The following is a 16,830-nucleotide window of genomic DNA, read 5'->3' on the forward strand; positions in this document are numbered from 1 at the left end:
GAAGCTGAGGCAGGTGGATTGCTTGAGCTCAGGAGGTCAAGGCTACAGTGAGCTATTATCACGCCATTGCACTCCAGCCTAGGTGACAGAGTGAGAGAGAAAAAAAAAAGATAGTCTGGAGGAATACCCACCAAAATGTTACTTGGTGGTTATGTTACCAGGGTGGGACTAGGCTAAGGCAAGCAAGGTTCCTAGGACACTCAGGTAAGGCTGCCCTCACTCTCAGGGTTCTGCAAATGCAGGAGTAGCACCTGAAAGTGAGTGTTTTCTTAAATGTTATGCCCTCATATGCTTCACCCTGGTCTTGGCCTTGGTTGGGACCTACGGCTGCTGGAATATGGGCACTTTCTCCTTCTTACTTTTTACTTGGATATATGTTCAAGTTCCTTGCTACTCTAAGTGTGGTACATGGACCAGCAGTGACAGCATCACCTGGGGGCTTGTTTGAAATGCAGTATCTCAGCTCTGCTCCAGACTTTAGCCAGATCTGCACTTTAACCAAATCCCAGGAGATTTATGTGCATGTTACAGTTTGAGAAGCACTGGGCTAGCAAGCACCCAAGCATAGTTCCTGTCCTCTTATGAAAGGAATATTCAGAGGCAATTGATGCCACTGCCCCAATGGGTGGGGCACACACTGCTAGCGGGTAAGATGCCTGTTTTTAAAAAGAGTTGTGGTTCTTTCCAAGTGGCTCAGTTTTGGCTGGTGAAGCAATCGTAGGTCAGCTTGATAAAGGAAAGGCAGGTGATTCTTGGGACAAAGAACGGGTGAGTTGAGCAGGTGAGCAAGACACCCACCTTGGGCACAAAAAACTCAGTAATCAAGATAAAGACTATATTAATGCAATGTTTTTCAAAAATCAAAATGAATGCAAAAAATCCATGATGAACAAGACATCAAAATTTAAAATAAAGCTCGACTCACTGTGTAAGGTGGTTCATGCCTGTAATCCTAGCACACTGGGAGGCCGAGGTAGGAGGATCACCTTAGAACAGGAGTTTGAGACCAGACTGGGCAACATAGTGAGATCTGTCTCTACAAAAAATTAAAAAACTAGCCGAACAAGGTCATGCGCACCTTTGGTCCCAGCTACTCACGACGTTGAGGTGGGAGGATTGCTTGAGCCCAGGAGTTCGAGGCTGCAGTGAGCTACGATTGTGCTGCTGCTCTCCAGTCTGGATGACAGAGTGAGACCCTGTCTCAAAAAACAAACAAACAAACAAACAAATACTGGGATGTGACAACATCAGAATTATGCAGGTCGGATCATTCTAATTTCTAACTCAGAGTCTGGGATGGGTATAAGTGATTTCAGTTGTGGTGGTGGTGACAGGAAAGGGATTCAGATGCTTGAGTGGCCAAAAAGAATGACAAATGTCCATTATAGTTATTGGAATCTTGGTAAAATGTCACCTTTTGGGTTCCTGCAGAAAGAGCAGCATAATTTGGCTGGGCTGTTTTAAGGAAAACTTTAGTGCTTATTTGAGTTGTGGTACAGATAAATTAATATAGGAGGAGAAGGCCGGGTATGGTGGCTCACACCTGTAATCCCAGCACTTTGGGAGGCAGAGGTGGGCAGATGACGTGGTCAAGAGATTGAGAGCATCCTGGGCAACGTGGTGAAACCCCATCTCTACTAAAAATACAAAAAAAAGAAAAGAAAAGAAAAGAAAATTAGTTGAGCATGGTGGTGTGTGCCTGTAGTCCCAGCTACTCAGGAGGCTGAGGCAGGAGAATCGCTTGAGCCCAGCCCAGGAGGTGGAGGTTGCAGTGAACTGAGATCGCACCACTGCACTCCAGCCTGGCGACAGAGCGAGACTCTGTCAGAAAACAAACAACAACAAAAACCCATATATATAGGAGGAGAGAAGAGAAAGTGAAATTCCTCTTCTGAAACTGGGAAAGCTCCAGGAGGAAGATAAGGTTTGAGCTGGGCTTTGGAGGAAGGAAAGGGAAAAGGAGAAAGAACATTGGATTTGCAGACAGGAAATGGGGTTCCCCTCTTGGTTACTTGGCTTACTAGCCGTGGGAATTCAGGCAAGTCACTTAGCTTCTCTGAGTGTCAATTACTTTATCTGCAAAACCTCCTGTGTCACTGCCAAAGTGAGGACCTAGTGAGATGAAATAAGTGAAAGTTGTTTGTAAACTGTAAAGCATTATGCAAACATCTTGGACTATTATTAAAAGCTTAAGGATGGGTAGGACTTTGACAACAGGCATTTGGGGAGAAGGGCCTCTGGGCAGAGAGAATGAAAGGTGAAGTGATTGATTGATATATATGTAGTGATTGACTGAGACAGGATCTCCCTCTGTTGCCCAGGCCGGGGTGCAGTGTCATGATCATGGCTCATAGCAGCCCTGAACTCCTGGGCTCAATCAGTCCTCCTGCTTCATCCTCCCCAGTAGGTGGGACCACAGGCACGTGCCACCATGCTGGCCAACTAAAAACATTTTTTAAGAGGTGGAGTCTCCTATGTTGCCCAGATTGGTCTCAAACTCCTGGGCTCAAGAAGCGATCCTCCCACCTGGACCTCCCAAAGTGCTGGAATTACAGGCACGAGCCACGGTGCCTGGCCAGAAGTGATTTTTGTAAGAGGCTAGACAAAAGGAAACTGGGCTTTGAAGATGAAATGAATTAATGACTCGCAGCACATGCTTCCTTCTCTCCCTAGATGACCCCTTTGCAGGCAGTCAGGGACCATGTCTCATTCATCTTAGTTTCCAGGAGCCTGACACTTTGTAGTTGAGGGCGTTGTGCTCCATTCTCAAGAAATGAGGAGTGCCCAAAGGCCATGAAACTTGGGACCTCTTTACCCCCTAAAGTAGTACAGAATAAGAGTTGGGTGGCCTTGAAAAGCACGTTCTTCTGTCCACACTGGGTCGCCCTCTGGGCAACCTCCCAAACCTATGAGAGCTCACCTTATCCCAGGTAAGGTCCTTACTTTGAGGAAGAGGAGGGGGGCCAAAGGCTCCAGCAGACCTGCTCTACACGGGGTAGGGGAGTAGGTGGCAACTATACAGGTGATAACATTTCATATAACTACACACACATACACACGCACATGACTGCATGCCAAACAGGTTAAATCCGAGGATGGTCTGTAATGAAGTTAATTGTATTGGTTTAGTTAACTGTATTGTGACAATGTCAATTTCCTGGCTTTGAGAACGTTGTATCTTATGAAAAATGTTGAGGTAAGCTGAGTGGGTGACGGTATACGGAACCTGTATATATTAATTTTGCAACTTCTTGTGAGTCCATAATTATTTCGAAGTAAAAAGTAAAATAAAAGAAAACAAGGGAACTTCCCCCTCAGCCCAGCCTACTTCGCGACCGCCCCACACTCACACATCTGGCCTCACCCAGGTCCCGCCAGCTCCAGGCTGGGGGTGAAGGGAGGGGCAAGGCGGGGCCACGCACGCGCAGTCCCTCAATCCCGGCCGCACCGGGAAGTCGCGCATGCGTAGTCTCGGCCCCGGGTTGCCGCTCCAGCCCGTCTCCGCGGCGGGGGACCGGGCTGCCTTGGCCCCTTAGCGCTCCCGTCTTTTCCGGCAGTTGGAACGCTTCCTGTTGTCCTCACCCGCAACAGCCCGTCGCCCCCTGTCTCAGAGACCCTCACGCGTCCCCTCCCGTCTTTGGCTCGTTGGCTGCCGCCGCCGGGGCTTCGCCAGCCTTCACGTCGAGACTACTGGTAGAAGGGGCGTCTGCGGCTCTCCGCCGCCCCCAGCCCTGCCTCTCCCGGGGCTCTGGTGAGTTGCTTGCTGCCGACGTCTTCACTCCATCCCAGGGTTCTTCCTTTATCTCCTCCTTCCCCAACCGCCGACTCCTCGGGCTTTCTCCTTCTCGCCGACGCCCTCTTTCAAGCCCTAACCTCTCAGCCTCTCGTCCCCTCTCCTCCCCTGTCCTCAGCCCTCTTCTTCCCCCGTCTCCAGATGCCCCTTGTTGGCCCTCCACATTTTCCCAGTCCCAGCCTCTCCACCCCGTCCTTTCTCTTTCTCCTTCTGCAGTTGGAGCGGGAGCCAGGCTCTCCTTTCCATGTTGCCACCTTTGTCTGCTCCCTGCCACCAGTCAGTCCCTCAGGGATCTCGGTCATCACCAGTTTTCATCTCCTTTTCCTTCTGGGGTCTGTGAACTGTAGTCTGAGGCAGAGATGTCGAAAGCCCCCTTGGGGTGTGGTATCTTTGAGTCGGCTCCTTTCTCCGTTAGTCTTAAGATACTGGGCTTCAGATAAGCTTAAAATCACAGGAAAGGCAGGGAAGTTTCTTAAGAAGAGAGTGGAAAAGCAACAGCCAGAGGAAAGGAAAAAGTCGATAAGGGCTGAGAGGAAAGTCTGTGTCAGAAAGCGGGCAGCACGGCCGGCAGAGAGACCAGATCTCTCAGTTCACTCTGAAACGACCAAAAGACACGGAGAGAAACTTGTTCTTTTTGAAATGCACCGAGGAGGGTTGGAGTGAAGTAGACCCTGAGTGTCTCCACCCTTTCAACTCACCCTGCCTCTGAATTAGCCAGGCAGTATATTTGGTTTCCCTAAACATAAAACAACCACCACTACGATAACAGACTCTCCTCCCCACCCTAAACGTTAGATACCAGCTTCCTCGTAAGAGGAGAGAACGCTATAGCAAACCATTTCATGTCCCAGCCCTATCCCCCATCACACATAAACATCACACATAAACACCTCACGCTCAGAATGGCCATCAAAAATGGGTATTTTTCCTAGTTAATCTTTCTTAAGGTGCTAAGTGCATAGCACTGTGCATGAAATGGGGGACGAACATTAAAACAAGTATAAGACGTGGTGCTTGCTTTCTAGTGTAGGTAGGGATTACTGTTCAGTAGGATTTACAGTTCAGTGGGAGAAATTAGACATGCGGCTTAAGCAGTAATCTTAGCTTCAATGTTGAATCGTCCAAATGAAAGATAATGGGTTGTCAGCCGCAAAGAAATAAAGTCCAGATTGTTGCGAGAGGGTTATTTATAGTGATCATAGAGTACCATTGTAAAGTCAATCAGTTAGCCAGGCATAACCATATAGATTGAATCGCATAATGCTTTTCATTTGACTTCCTTTTGAGTTTGCAGGCCTTAGCCTGACTTTTATGAGGATCAATTCCTTTTGTTAATTTTTAAAACTTTGAAGAATTTCTCAGCCACCTGTTATTTCCTAATTCTGCAGAGCTGAAGAATGAAACAAACAGGGCAAAGGCCTCCAGTGGCTTCTAGGTCAGGGCAGGAAGGCTTGAATTATGGAAAGCCTGAGGGATAGTCCTGTCTTAAGAAAAGTTGGCCGACCCGTAAACTTATGAATTGCTATAGGGCAATATTAATTACATCTTTTGATTAAAGGATATTAGAATTAGGCTAAATTTTTAATATTACAATAGAGGAAGTGGAGGAGGGTTTAAAAGGTCAAAGGGAAGGAGAGTGCAATCTTTATCATTTTATTAGAAACTCTAAAAGTTGAAAAACACTCTGCTTAAGAATTTGTTGGTCTAATATTTGAGCATCTTTGAGTTCATTTATTGTCCTTGTGATCTTTTTAAAAGTTTAGGTAGTAATGCCAGCTACTTAAATTAGTCAAAACATTTTTGATATACCCATCAGTGTAAATGTAGTCTTTATTCTTTTTTTTTTGAAAAGGATTCTCACTCTGCCACCCAGACTAGAGTGCAGTGGTGTGATCTTGGCTCACTGCAACCTCTGCCTCCAGGGTTCAAGCGATTCTCCTGTGTCAGCCTCCTAAGTAGCTGGGATTACAGGTGCCCGCCACCATGCCCGGCTTTTTTTTTTTTTTTGTATCGTTAGTAGAGACGGGCTTTCACCATGTTGACCAAGCTGGTCTCCAACTTCTGACTTCAGGTGATCCACCTGCCTCGGCCTCCCAAAGTGCTGGGATTACAGGCATGAGCCACTGTGTCCAGCCATCTTTATTCTTTAGCTTTGTTGACAACTAAAAATCATTAACTTGTTCAACTTACATTTATTAACTGCCTGTTATATGGATGGCACTGTGTGCCTTAGGGTTAAATATTAGCAGATTGTTGTGTTTTGTTTGTTGTTGTTGTTGTTGCTGTTTTTAAGACAGGTTCTTGCTCTGTCCCAGGCTGGAGTGCAGTGGCACAAGCCGAACTCACTGAAACCTCTGCCTCTCCAGCTCAAGCAATCCTCCCACCTCAGCCTCCTGAGTAGCTGGGACTACAGGTGTGCACTACCACACCTGGCCAATTTTTTGTATTTTTTTTGTAGAGATGGGTTTTGCCATGTTGCACAGACTGGTTTCAAGCAGTCTCCTACATCTCCCTCCCAAAGTGCTGGGATTACAGGCATGCACCAGTGCCCTGGCAAATTGTTACGTTTTTATGTTGAAGTAATTTCAGTTGTTAAAATGTAACTACATATATGTAATTTCTTCAGGAATTTTCAGACAAGGAAATACAAAACTCTCACTTGCTTTTGACATGTTTTTAGATCTGGTTTTTAAATTTCTTCACCAAACACACTTAGAGTGCATGTGGTTTTCATTGTGGGTGGAGGGGGTACAGGCTGACAAATAAGGAACCACACCCAAGCTTCACAAACCAAACAGAGGGTTTTTTTTTTTTTTTTTTTTTTTTTTTTAAATCCTTTAGTGATACTGTAAAACATTTGAGTTTGCTTTGGTATTAGTTGAAACTTCCCCATAGAAAATAATGTGATATTTTACAGTAAGGTAGCTCTGAATACAGTGTCTTAAATTTGTTTTTACTGATCTTTTTGGCACATGATGAATCAAAATGTTTGACTCTCAAGTAGAGCCTTGGTTTTGAATCTCTGCTCTGAAGGGATTATTTATGTGATTTTTGTCTGAGTATCTTTTTAAATAATTGCTTTTTAAATAATTTTAAGGCTTTTTTGAACAAGTGTTTTATAAGCCTTAGTTTAATCCACAAAACAATTTAAAAAGCTACTAAGTATTAAGGGGAAAACCTTAAAGCTTTTCTTAAAATGCACTATCTTTGAAAATGGTCCTTGGCTGGGTGCGGTGGCTCATGCCCGTAATCCCAGCACTTTGGGAGGCCCAAGCAGGCGGATCATCTGAGGTCAGGAGTTCAAGACCAGCCTGGCCAACATATGGAAACCCCGTCTCTACTAAAAATTAGCTGGGGGTGATGGCATGTCCTAGTAGTCCCAGCTACTTGGGAGGCTGAGGCAGGAGAATCACTTGAACCCAGGAGGCGGAGGTTGCAGTGCACCGAGATTGTGTCACTGCACTCCAGCCTGGGCGACAGAGCGAGACTCCATCTCAAAAAAAAAAAAAGAAAGAAAAATGGTCCTTTGTCTCTCATGATTCTTTTTTGCCACAGTTGGGGGGGGGGGGTGGTAGAGACAGGGTCTTGCTATGTTGCCCAGGCTGGTCTTGAACTCCTGGGCTCTTGAACTCCTGGACTCAAATGATCTCCCTACCTCACCATCCCAAAGTGATGGGATTACAGGCATGAACCACAGTGTTCAGCCTCTCCTAATTTTTACTCAGCTTTATATTAGGATGAAGAGACAGAGAAGTAGATCATGTGGGAGGTAGGAGTGGTAAAAATAAAATATTGAGCACTATTGGCTGGGTGCAGTGGCTCATGCCTATAATCCCAGCACTTTGGGAGGCTGAGGTGGGTGGATCACAAGGTCAGGAGGTCAAGACCATCCTGGCTAACACAGTGAAACCCCGTCTTTACTGAAAAATAGAAAAAATTAGCTGGGCATGGTGGCGGGCGCCTGTAGTCCCAGCTAGTTGGGAGGCTGAGGCAGGAGAATGGTGTGAACCCGGGAGGCAGAGCTCGCAGTGAGCCGAGATCGCGCCACTGCACTCCAGCCTGGGTGGCAGAGCGGGACTCTATCTCAAAAAAAAAAAAAAAAAAAAATTGAGTGCTATTGCCAATGCTACAGTGAGTCAATGTTAGTGAACAGTTTGGCCAAGTGTGATAATACAGGTTAACTGAAATATCTGAAGGAAAATGAGATTTTATTTTATTTATTTATTTATTCTTTGAGACAGAGTCTCGCTCTGTCGCACAGGTGGAGTGCAGTGGCATGATCTCGGCTCACTGCTCTGCCTCGTGGGTTCAAGCAATTCTCCTGCCTTAGCCTCCCGAGTAGCTGGGATTACAGGCACCTGCCACGATGCCCGGCTAATTTTTGTATTTTTCATAGAGACAGTGTTTCACTGTGTTGGTCACGCTAGTCTCCAACTCCTGACCTCAGGTGATTCGCCTGCCTTGACCTCCCAAAGTGGTGGGATTACAGGCGTGAGCCACCGTGCTCAGCTGATTTTATCATTTATTTTTGAGACTGAGTTTCGCTGTGTAGCCCAGTCTGGAGGGCAGTGGCGTGATCTCGGCTCACTGCAACCTCTGCCTCCCAGTTCAAGCAATTCTGCCTTAGCCTCTGGAGTAGCTGGGACTACAGGTGTGCGCCACACAACTGGTTGAAAACGAGATTTTAAATTTAGGAAAAAAATATTCTATAACTTATCTAAACCCATTGGTGGTGTTTTTTTCTTGTGTAAAATGAGGAAGTTAAGATCTCTCGTTTTTAAGATATTGCTACTTCTACCACTAGAATTGTGATTCAGGTTTTTTTGTCATATTGTTCCCTTTAAGACGTACATCTTTATTTTAACTTGTAAATTCAAATAAACGGCAAACATTTATCAAATACCTTAAGGCTGTGTCAGAGCATGTATGTATCAGTAGATTACCATTTTAATAATAGATTTTTCATTTAACTGTGGATAAAGAGTTATTGGTAACAGTATATGCTGATGGAAGAAAATACAGGAAAACATGGACTGGGTGCAGAGGTTCACGCCTGCAATCCCAGCACTTTAGGAGGCCAAGTTGGGCGGATCACTTGAGGTCAAGAGTTTGAGACTAGCCTGACCAGTGTGGTGAAACCCCGTCTCTACTGAAAATACAAAACAAAACAAACAAAAAAATTAGCTGGGCGCGTTGGCTGGTGCCTGTAATCTTAGCTACTTGGGAGGCTGAGACATGAGAATCGCTTGAACCCGGGAGGCAGAGGTTGCAGTGAGCTGAGATTGCATCACTGTACTCCAGCCTGGGTGACAGAGTGAGACTCCACATCTCGAAAAAAAAAAAAAAAGGCCCGGCGCGGTGGCTCAAGCCTGTAATCCCAGCACTTTGGGAGGCCGAGACGGGCGGATCACGAGGTCAGGAGATCGAGACCATCCTGGCTAACACAATGAAACCCCGTCTCCACTAAAAATACAAAAAAATTAGCCGGGCGTGGTGGCGGCGCCTGTAGTCCCAGCTACTCGGGAGGCTGAGGCAGGAGAATGGCGGGAACCCGGGAGGCGGAGCTTGCAGTGAGCCGAGATCGCGCCACTGCACTCCAGCCTGGGCGACAGAGCGAGACTCCGCCTCAAAAAAAAAAAAAAAAAAGAAAAACATGGGAAAAGCACGAGCAAGAATAAAATTTTCTGTTTTCACTACCTATGGGTATGCCACTAATAACATTTTGATTATATTTTCTAATAATTATGTGCACATACAGTAAACACATAAAGAAAATTGAGATCGTGATATACATTCTGCTTTGTTATCTGTTCTGTTGACTTAGAGTGGAAACATTTCCTCTGATGTTAACTATTTGGACATATTTTAATTGTCCACACATTATTTTATTGAAAGGCTTTTTCATACTGAGTTAATTCTATTGTGTATATTCAAGTTATCCCTAATTTTCCTTTGTGATTACAACGCTGTATTGAATCGCCTTGTGATGAATTTTTATGGGTCCTTGATTTCTTCAAGGTAGATTTTTAGATGGCAAAGAATTGTACTGTATGTGTACTATATGTATATATATTTAGGTGTCACTATGTTGTCCAGGCTAGTCTTTTTTTTTTTTTTTGAGACGGAGTCTGGCTCTGTCGCCCAGCCTGGAGTGCAGTGGCACGATCTCAGCTCACTGCAAGCTCCGCCTCCCAGGTTCAGGCCATTCTTCTGCCTCAGCCTCCTGAGTAGCTGGAACTACAGGCGCCCACCACCACGCCGAGCTAATTTTTCGTATTTTTAGTAGAGACGGGGTTTCACCGTGGTCTCCATCTCCTGACCCCGTGATCCGCCCGCCTTGGCCTCCCAAAGTGCTGGGATTACAGGTGTGAGCCACCACACCTGGCCCAGGCTAGTCTTAAACTTGGGGATTCAAGCGGTCCTCTGTCTTGGCCTCCCAGGAAGCTGAGATTACAGGCGTGTGGTTTACTATATATTCTTAATTTACCTATCTGGTATTGTGATCTTGTTCTCTTTTTAAAAATGCAATACGCACTTGCACTAATATGTTTTAAAGATATATCTGTGGGCCGGGCGCGGTGGCTCACGCCTGTAATTCCAGCACATTGGGAGGCCGAGGTGGGCGGATCACGAGGTCAGGAGATTGAGACCATCCTGGCTTAACATGGTGAAACCCTGTCTCTACTAAAAATACAAAAATTAGCTGGACATGGTGGCGGGCACCTGTAGTCCCAGCTACTGGGGATCCTGAGGCAGGAGAATGGTGTGAACATGAGAGGTGTAGGTTGCAGTGAGCAGAGATCATGCCACTGCACTCCAGCCTGGGCGAAAGAGCGAGACTCCGTCTTGAAAAGAAAGAAAGAAAGAGAGAGAGAGGGAGGAAGGAAGGGAGGGAGGCATATTTGTGTGGGCCGGGCGCGGTGGCTCACACTTGTAATACGGCACTTTGGGAGGCTGAGGCCGGCGGATCACCTGAGGTCGGGTGTTCAAGACCAGCCTGACCAACATGGAGAAACTCCGTCTCTACTAAAAATAAAAAATTAGCTGGGCATGGTGGCACATGCCTATAATCCCAGCTACTCGGGAAGCTGAGGTAGGAGAATCACTTGTTGTGGTGAGCCAAGATCATTGCATTGCACTCCAGCCTGGGCAACAGGAGCAAAACTCCATCTCAAAAAGAAAAAAAAAAAGATACATTTGTGTGACTTACAGGTACAGGTAGAGTTGCTTCTGGTTTTCTGGTTGTTGCATGGTATCTCCTATGCAGCCACAGCTCTTTATTTTCTTACTTAAGTGCCTCCAACTTCCCATAACACAAATTAAGGCATAGTGAACATCCTGTTTATACTGAACATCCTGTGTATGTCTTTTTAGAAGCCTATGTGATGGTTTCTCTAGTCTTTATACCTAGGGGTGGGATTTCTGGGTCATACGGCAGTAATTTATATTTATTTTCACTAAGTATTCTCTTTGTCTGGCTTTTGTTTCATATTACCTGTTTGTCTTCCAGAAAACTTGCACCAAATTACATTCCTACCAATAAGGTAGGAGAGTGCACAATGGGTGGATTCTTAACTCCAAATCTAATACCTGTTCTTTTCTTTGTTTCTAGCAGCCATGGCAATGACAGGCTCAACACCTTGCTCATCCATGAGTAACCACACAAAGGAAAGGGTGACAATGACCAAAGTGACACTGGAGAATTTTTATAGCAACCTTATCGCTCAACATGAAGAACGAGAAATGAGGTAAAGAATTTTGTTTGAAAAAATTGTGTCATGATTGTGGCATTCCTTTCTCATATTGTAAAACACTTATAATGCTGAAAGGAGACAAGAATAGTAGCAGCCTTATTATAGACTATCACAATGGAATGACAATGATAGGGATTTTCAAAGTCCCTGCCATTAACCCACTTATGCCTACAAGTCAATAACATAAACTTCTATTGAAATCCAAGAAAAAAATGGTACTTGGGAGGTTGAGGTGGGAGGATTGCATTGGCCCAGGAATTTGAGGCCAGCCTGAGCAACAGTGAGAGTCTGTATCTTAAAAAAAAAAAAAAAAAAAAAAAAAAAGCCCAATCCTAGGAGTTAATTGTTAAGGCAGTGTGGTATAATGGAAGCCCTTTTGGAGTCAGACCTGGGTTTAGAGTCCAGTTTCATTGCATAGCTGTATGAAGCTCTAATAAGTTCCTTAGTCTCTCTGTGAATTGGTTCCCTCATCAGGAAAATGGGGTTAATACTACTTGCCTTGCAGGATTGCATTGGGGATTAGATATAACATATATGAGTATGTACCATAGTGTTTCACACATAGTAGTCACTTAGTTAATGGTTGTACTATCAGCTATGTTATTACTAATCTGGTGTATACTGTCCACTTGGTAACTCATTATTTATTTATTGTTTTTTTTTTGAGATTGAATCTTACTTTGTTGCCCAGGCTGGAGTGCAATGGCATGATCTCAGCTCACTGCAACCTCCACCTCCTGGGTTCAAGCAATTCTTGTGCCTCAGCCTCCTGAATAGCTGGGACTACAGGTGTGAGTCACGCAAAAATGCGTGGCTAATTTTTGTAGTTTTAGTAGAGACGCTTGGCCGTAACTCATAATTAAAAAAATTTTTTCCCAGCCGGGCGCAGTGGCTCTCGCCTGTAATTCCAGCACTTTAGGAGGCCGAGACGGTTGGTCACGAGGTCAGGAGATCGAGACCATCCTGGCTAACATGGTGAAACCCCGTCTCTACTAAAAATATAAAAAAATCAGCCGAGTGTGGTGGCGGGCACCTGTAGTCCCAGCTACTTGGGAGGCTGAGGCAGGAGAATGGCGTGAAACCGGGAGGCGGAGCTTGCAGTGAGCCAAGATCAAGCCACTCCAGCCTGGGGACAGAGCGAGACTCCGTCTCAAAAAAAAAAAATTTTTTTCCCAATATTTTACTGTGAAAGTATTCAGAAGTACAGAAAACTTATAATAATTATACAGTGAATATATACATATATATCATCTAGAGTCTATAGTGATTATTTATGGTATTTGTTTAACTACATATCCATCTATCGATTCTTGTATCTGTTCATTAATCCATCTTAATTTCTTTTTTTTTTTTTTTTTTTGAGACAGAGTCTTGTTCTGTCGCCCAGGCTGGAGTGTAGTGGCAGTCTCGGCTCAATGCATCAATGCAACCTCTGCCTCCTGGGTTCAAGCAATTCTCCTGCCTCAGCCTCCCAAGTCGCTGGGATTACAGGCATGCACCACCACTCCCAGCTAATTTTTGTATTTTTAATAGACAGGGTTTCACCGTGTTGGCCAGGGTGGTCTTGATCTCTTGACCTCGTGGTCCACCTGCTTTGGCCTCCCAAAGTGCTGGGATTATAGGTGTTAGCCACCGCGCCTGGCCAGTCCATCTTAATTTTTGCCTCACTTCAAAGTATGTTGTAGACATCAGTATACTTCTGAATATTTCTGCTTATATAACATTAACTAGAGTTCAATATTTATACTTTTTGGGGAAGGGTGTAAAATTTATATACAATGAAATTCACAAGTTGAGGGTTACCATTTTATGAGTTTTGACAAATGCATACACTTTTATAACTTAAACCTTTATCAAAACAGAGAGCATTACCTCTCCCAGAAAGTTTTCATGCCTCTTGGTTCTTCCATCTTAAACAACCACTGTTGTGATTTTATGTCTTTCTTTTTTTTTTTTTTTTTGAGACGAAGTCTCGCTCTGTCGCCCAGGCTGGAGTGCAGTGGCACGATCCTGGCTCACTGTAAGCTCCGCCTCCCGGGTTCATGCCATTCTCCCACCGCAACTTCCCAAGTAGCTAGGACTACAGGCGCCCACCACCATGCCCGGCTAATTTTGTTTTTGTATTATTAGTAAAGACGGGTTTTCACCGTGTTAGCCAGGATGGTCTCAATCTCCTGACCTCGTGATCCACCTGCCTTCACCTCTTAAAGTGCTGGGATTACAGGCGTGAGCCACCACGCCCGGCCATGATTTTGTTTCTATCATAGTTTTGCCTATTTCATGCAAGTGGAACACATAAATGGAAACGTAGTATGTATTTGTTTGAGCAAGGCATCTTTCATTTAGCATAATTTTTTTGTTTTTGAGACAGGGTGTTGTTTTGTTGCCCAAGGTGGTGTGCAGTGGCACAATCATAGATTACTGCAGCCTTGACCTCCCAGGCTCAATCGATCCTCCTGCCTCAGCCTCCCAAGTAGCTGGGACTATAGGTGCATGCCACCACGCTTGGCTAATTTTTAAATTTTTTTGTAGAGACAGGGTCTCACTTTGTTGTCCAGGCTGGTCTTGAACTCTGGGGTTCAAGTGATCCTCCCACCTTAGCCTCCCAAAGTGCTGGGACTACAAGTGTGAGTCACCACACCTGCCAGCGTAATGTTTTTGAGGTTCCTCTGTGTTGCTGTATGCATCAATAATTTGTTCCTTTTTATTGTTGGTACTATACTGTCTTCTGACTATATCTTCTTAGTTTGTTTATCCATTCTCCTGTTGATAAACACCTGGGTTCTTTTCAATTTTTGGCTATTTTGAGTAAACTTCTATGAACATTTTTGTACCAGTCTTGTGAACATTTGTTTTCAGTTCTCAGGTAAACATCTAGAGGTGGAATTTCTGAATCATATACATAGGTATATGTTTAGTTTTATAAGAAACTGCTAGACCTTTTTTCAAAATATTACTAATATATGAGAGTTCCAGTTACTTTACATTTTTGCTAACATTTGTGTTGTCAGTGTTTTAGTTATTTTGGTGGATATTTACTGATATCTCACTGTGATTTTTAGTTTGCGTTTCCCTGATGACTAATGATGTTGAACATTTTTATGTACTTTTTGGCCATTTGTGCATCTTCCTTTGTGAAATGTTTGTTCAAATTTTTCGAGCATTTAAAGAAATTGAGTTGTCTTTGTTATTGAGTTGCAGGAGTTCTTTGTTTGTCCTACATATCAGACCTTTGTCATGTGTATGTTTCATAAGTAATCTCTCCCAATCTGTGGCTTTCCTGCTCATGTTGTTAACAAAGTCTTTAGGCAAGCAGACATTTTAAATTTTGATGAAATAAAATTTGGCATTTTTTAAATGGTTATTGTATTCTGTGACCTTTCTAAAAAAACCTTTCCTCTTTTTAAAAAATTAACTAATTTGGGGCCAGGCATGGTGGCTCACACCTGTAATCCCAGCACTTTGGGAGGCCGAGGCGGGTGGATCATCTGAGGTCGGGAATTCGAGACCAACCTGACCAACATGGAGAAACCCCGTCTCTACTAAAAATACAAAATTAGCTGGGTGTGGTGGTGGTGCATGCCTGTAATCTCAGCTACTCGGGAGGCTGAGGCAGGAGAATTGCTTGAGCCCGGGAGGTAGAGGTTGCGGTGAGACAAGATCACAGCATCGCACTTCAGCCTGGGCAACAAGAGTGAAACTCAGTCTCAAAAAAAAAAAGTAAAATTTAAAAAAACTCTAATTTTTTTTTAGAGTCAAGGTCTTGTTATATTGACCAGGCTGGTCTTGAACTCCTGTCCTCAAGTGATCCTCTCGCCGCAGCCTCCCAAAGTACTGGACTTACCAGGTGTTAGCTACTGTGCCTGGCCAGAAACCTTTATTTATCCCCAAGTCATAAGGATTTTCTCGTATGTTCCATTTTGGAAGTTTTTTAGGTTTAGTTTTTACATTTAGTTCTGTGATCCATATTGAATTAATAGGTGTGTATGATATGAGGTGGGGAGTTGAGATTGATTTTTATCCTTATGATATCCAGTTATTTTAGCACCATTTGTTGAAAAGATCTTCCCCCATGAGATTGCTTTGGCACTCTTCTTGAAAATCAACTGACATACAGATGTGAATTCATTTCTGGGCTTTCTTTTTCTGTCTCATTGATCTCTTTGTCTGTCCTTTGCCAGTATCACCCTGTTTTGATTACTGTAGCTTTGTAGTAAGTTTTGAAGTCAGGTAATGTGTAAGTCCTCCAGCTTTGGTCATTTTATTTTAAGATTGCTTTGAATATTCTGTGTTCTTTGCATTTTATTATAAATTTTAGAGTCATCTTATTCTACAGAAAAGCCCAATGGAATTATGTTGCTTTTTTTTTTTTGAGACAAAGTCTTGCTCTGCTGCCAGGCTGGAGTGCAGTGGCGTGATCTCAGCGCTCTGCAACCTCTGCCTCCTGGGTTCAAGCGATTCTCCTGCCTCAGCCTCCCTAACAGCTGGGACTACAGGCACGCGCCACCACACCCAGCTAATTCTTGTATTTTTAGTAGAGATGGGGTTTCATCACGTTGGCCAGGATGGTCTTGACTTTGTGATCCACCCGCCTCGGCCTCCCAAAGTTTTGGGATTACAGGTATGAGCCACTGCACTTGGCCTGGAATTACTATTGGAATTATATTGACTCTGTAGATCAATTTGTGGAGAATCAACACCTTAACATTATTGAATCTTCTGTTATACAGACATTGCATATCTCTGTTTTTTGTTGTTGTTGTTTGTTTTCTTGTTCGTTTGTTTGTTTGAGACGGAGTTTTGCTATTGCTGCCCAGGCTGGAGTGTAGTGTTGTGATCTCGGGTCACTACAACCTTCGCCTCCCAGGTTCAAGCAGTTCTCCTGCTCCAGCCTCCTAAGTAGCTGGGACTACAGGCACCTGCCACCACCCCAGCTGATTTTTTGTATTTTTAATAGAGACGGGGTTTCCCCATATTGGGCAGACTGGTCTCGAACTCCTGACCTCAGGTGATCCACTTGCCTTGGCCTCCCAAAGTGCTGGGATTGCAGGCATGAACTACTGCGCCTGGCCCATATCTCCATTTTTAAGGTCTTCTTTAGTTTTTCTCAACAGTGTTTTCGTAATTTTTAGTGTGTGCATCTTACATGTCTTGTTAATCTATTTCTAGTATTTGGGGGTTTTCTGGATGCTATTTAGAATTTCATTGTCCAGTTGTTTGCTGCTAGTATATAGACATATAACTGAGTTTTGTATATTGATCTTGTGTTCTGTAAGTTTCTAA

At 44.2% G+C, this 16,830-nt stretch overlaps 1 protein-coding gene across 5 annotated transcripts in view; it reads left to right on the forward strand.

Annotated features, from left to right (window-relative positions):
- Positions 1-3,461: 3,461 nt before the first annotated feature.
- LOC105474524 (serine/threonine kinase 38) overlaps positions 3,462-16,830 on the forward strand; it is an 83,016-nt gene continuing 69,647 nt past the window's right edge. Inside the window, exons 1-2 of one of the 5 annotated variants that reach the window (XM_011729276.3) lie at positions 3,462-3,751; positions 11,406-11,541. In XM_011729276.3, the coding sequence (XP_011727578.1) occupies positions 11,411-11,541 (131 nt within the window). In that variant the 5' untranslated portion in view covers positions 3,462-3,751; positions 11,406-11,410. The remainder of the gene's footprint in view (positions 3,752-11,405; positions 11,542-16,830) is intronic. The other 4 variants (XM_011729275.2, XM_024790600.2, XM_011729274.2 and 1 more) reach the window with 4 other exon arrangements.

This window comes from Macaca nemestrina, chromosome 5 (assembly GCF_043159975.1).
Source record: "Macaca nemestrina isolate mMacNem1 chromosome 5, mMacNem.hap1, whole genome shotgun sequence".
Lineage (NCBI taxonomy): Eukaryota > Metazoa > Chordata > Mammalia > Primates > Cercopithecidae > Macaca > Macaca nemestrina.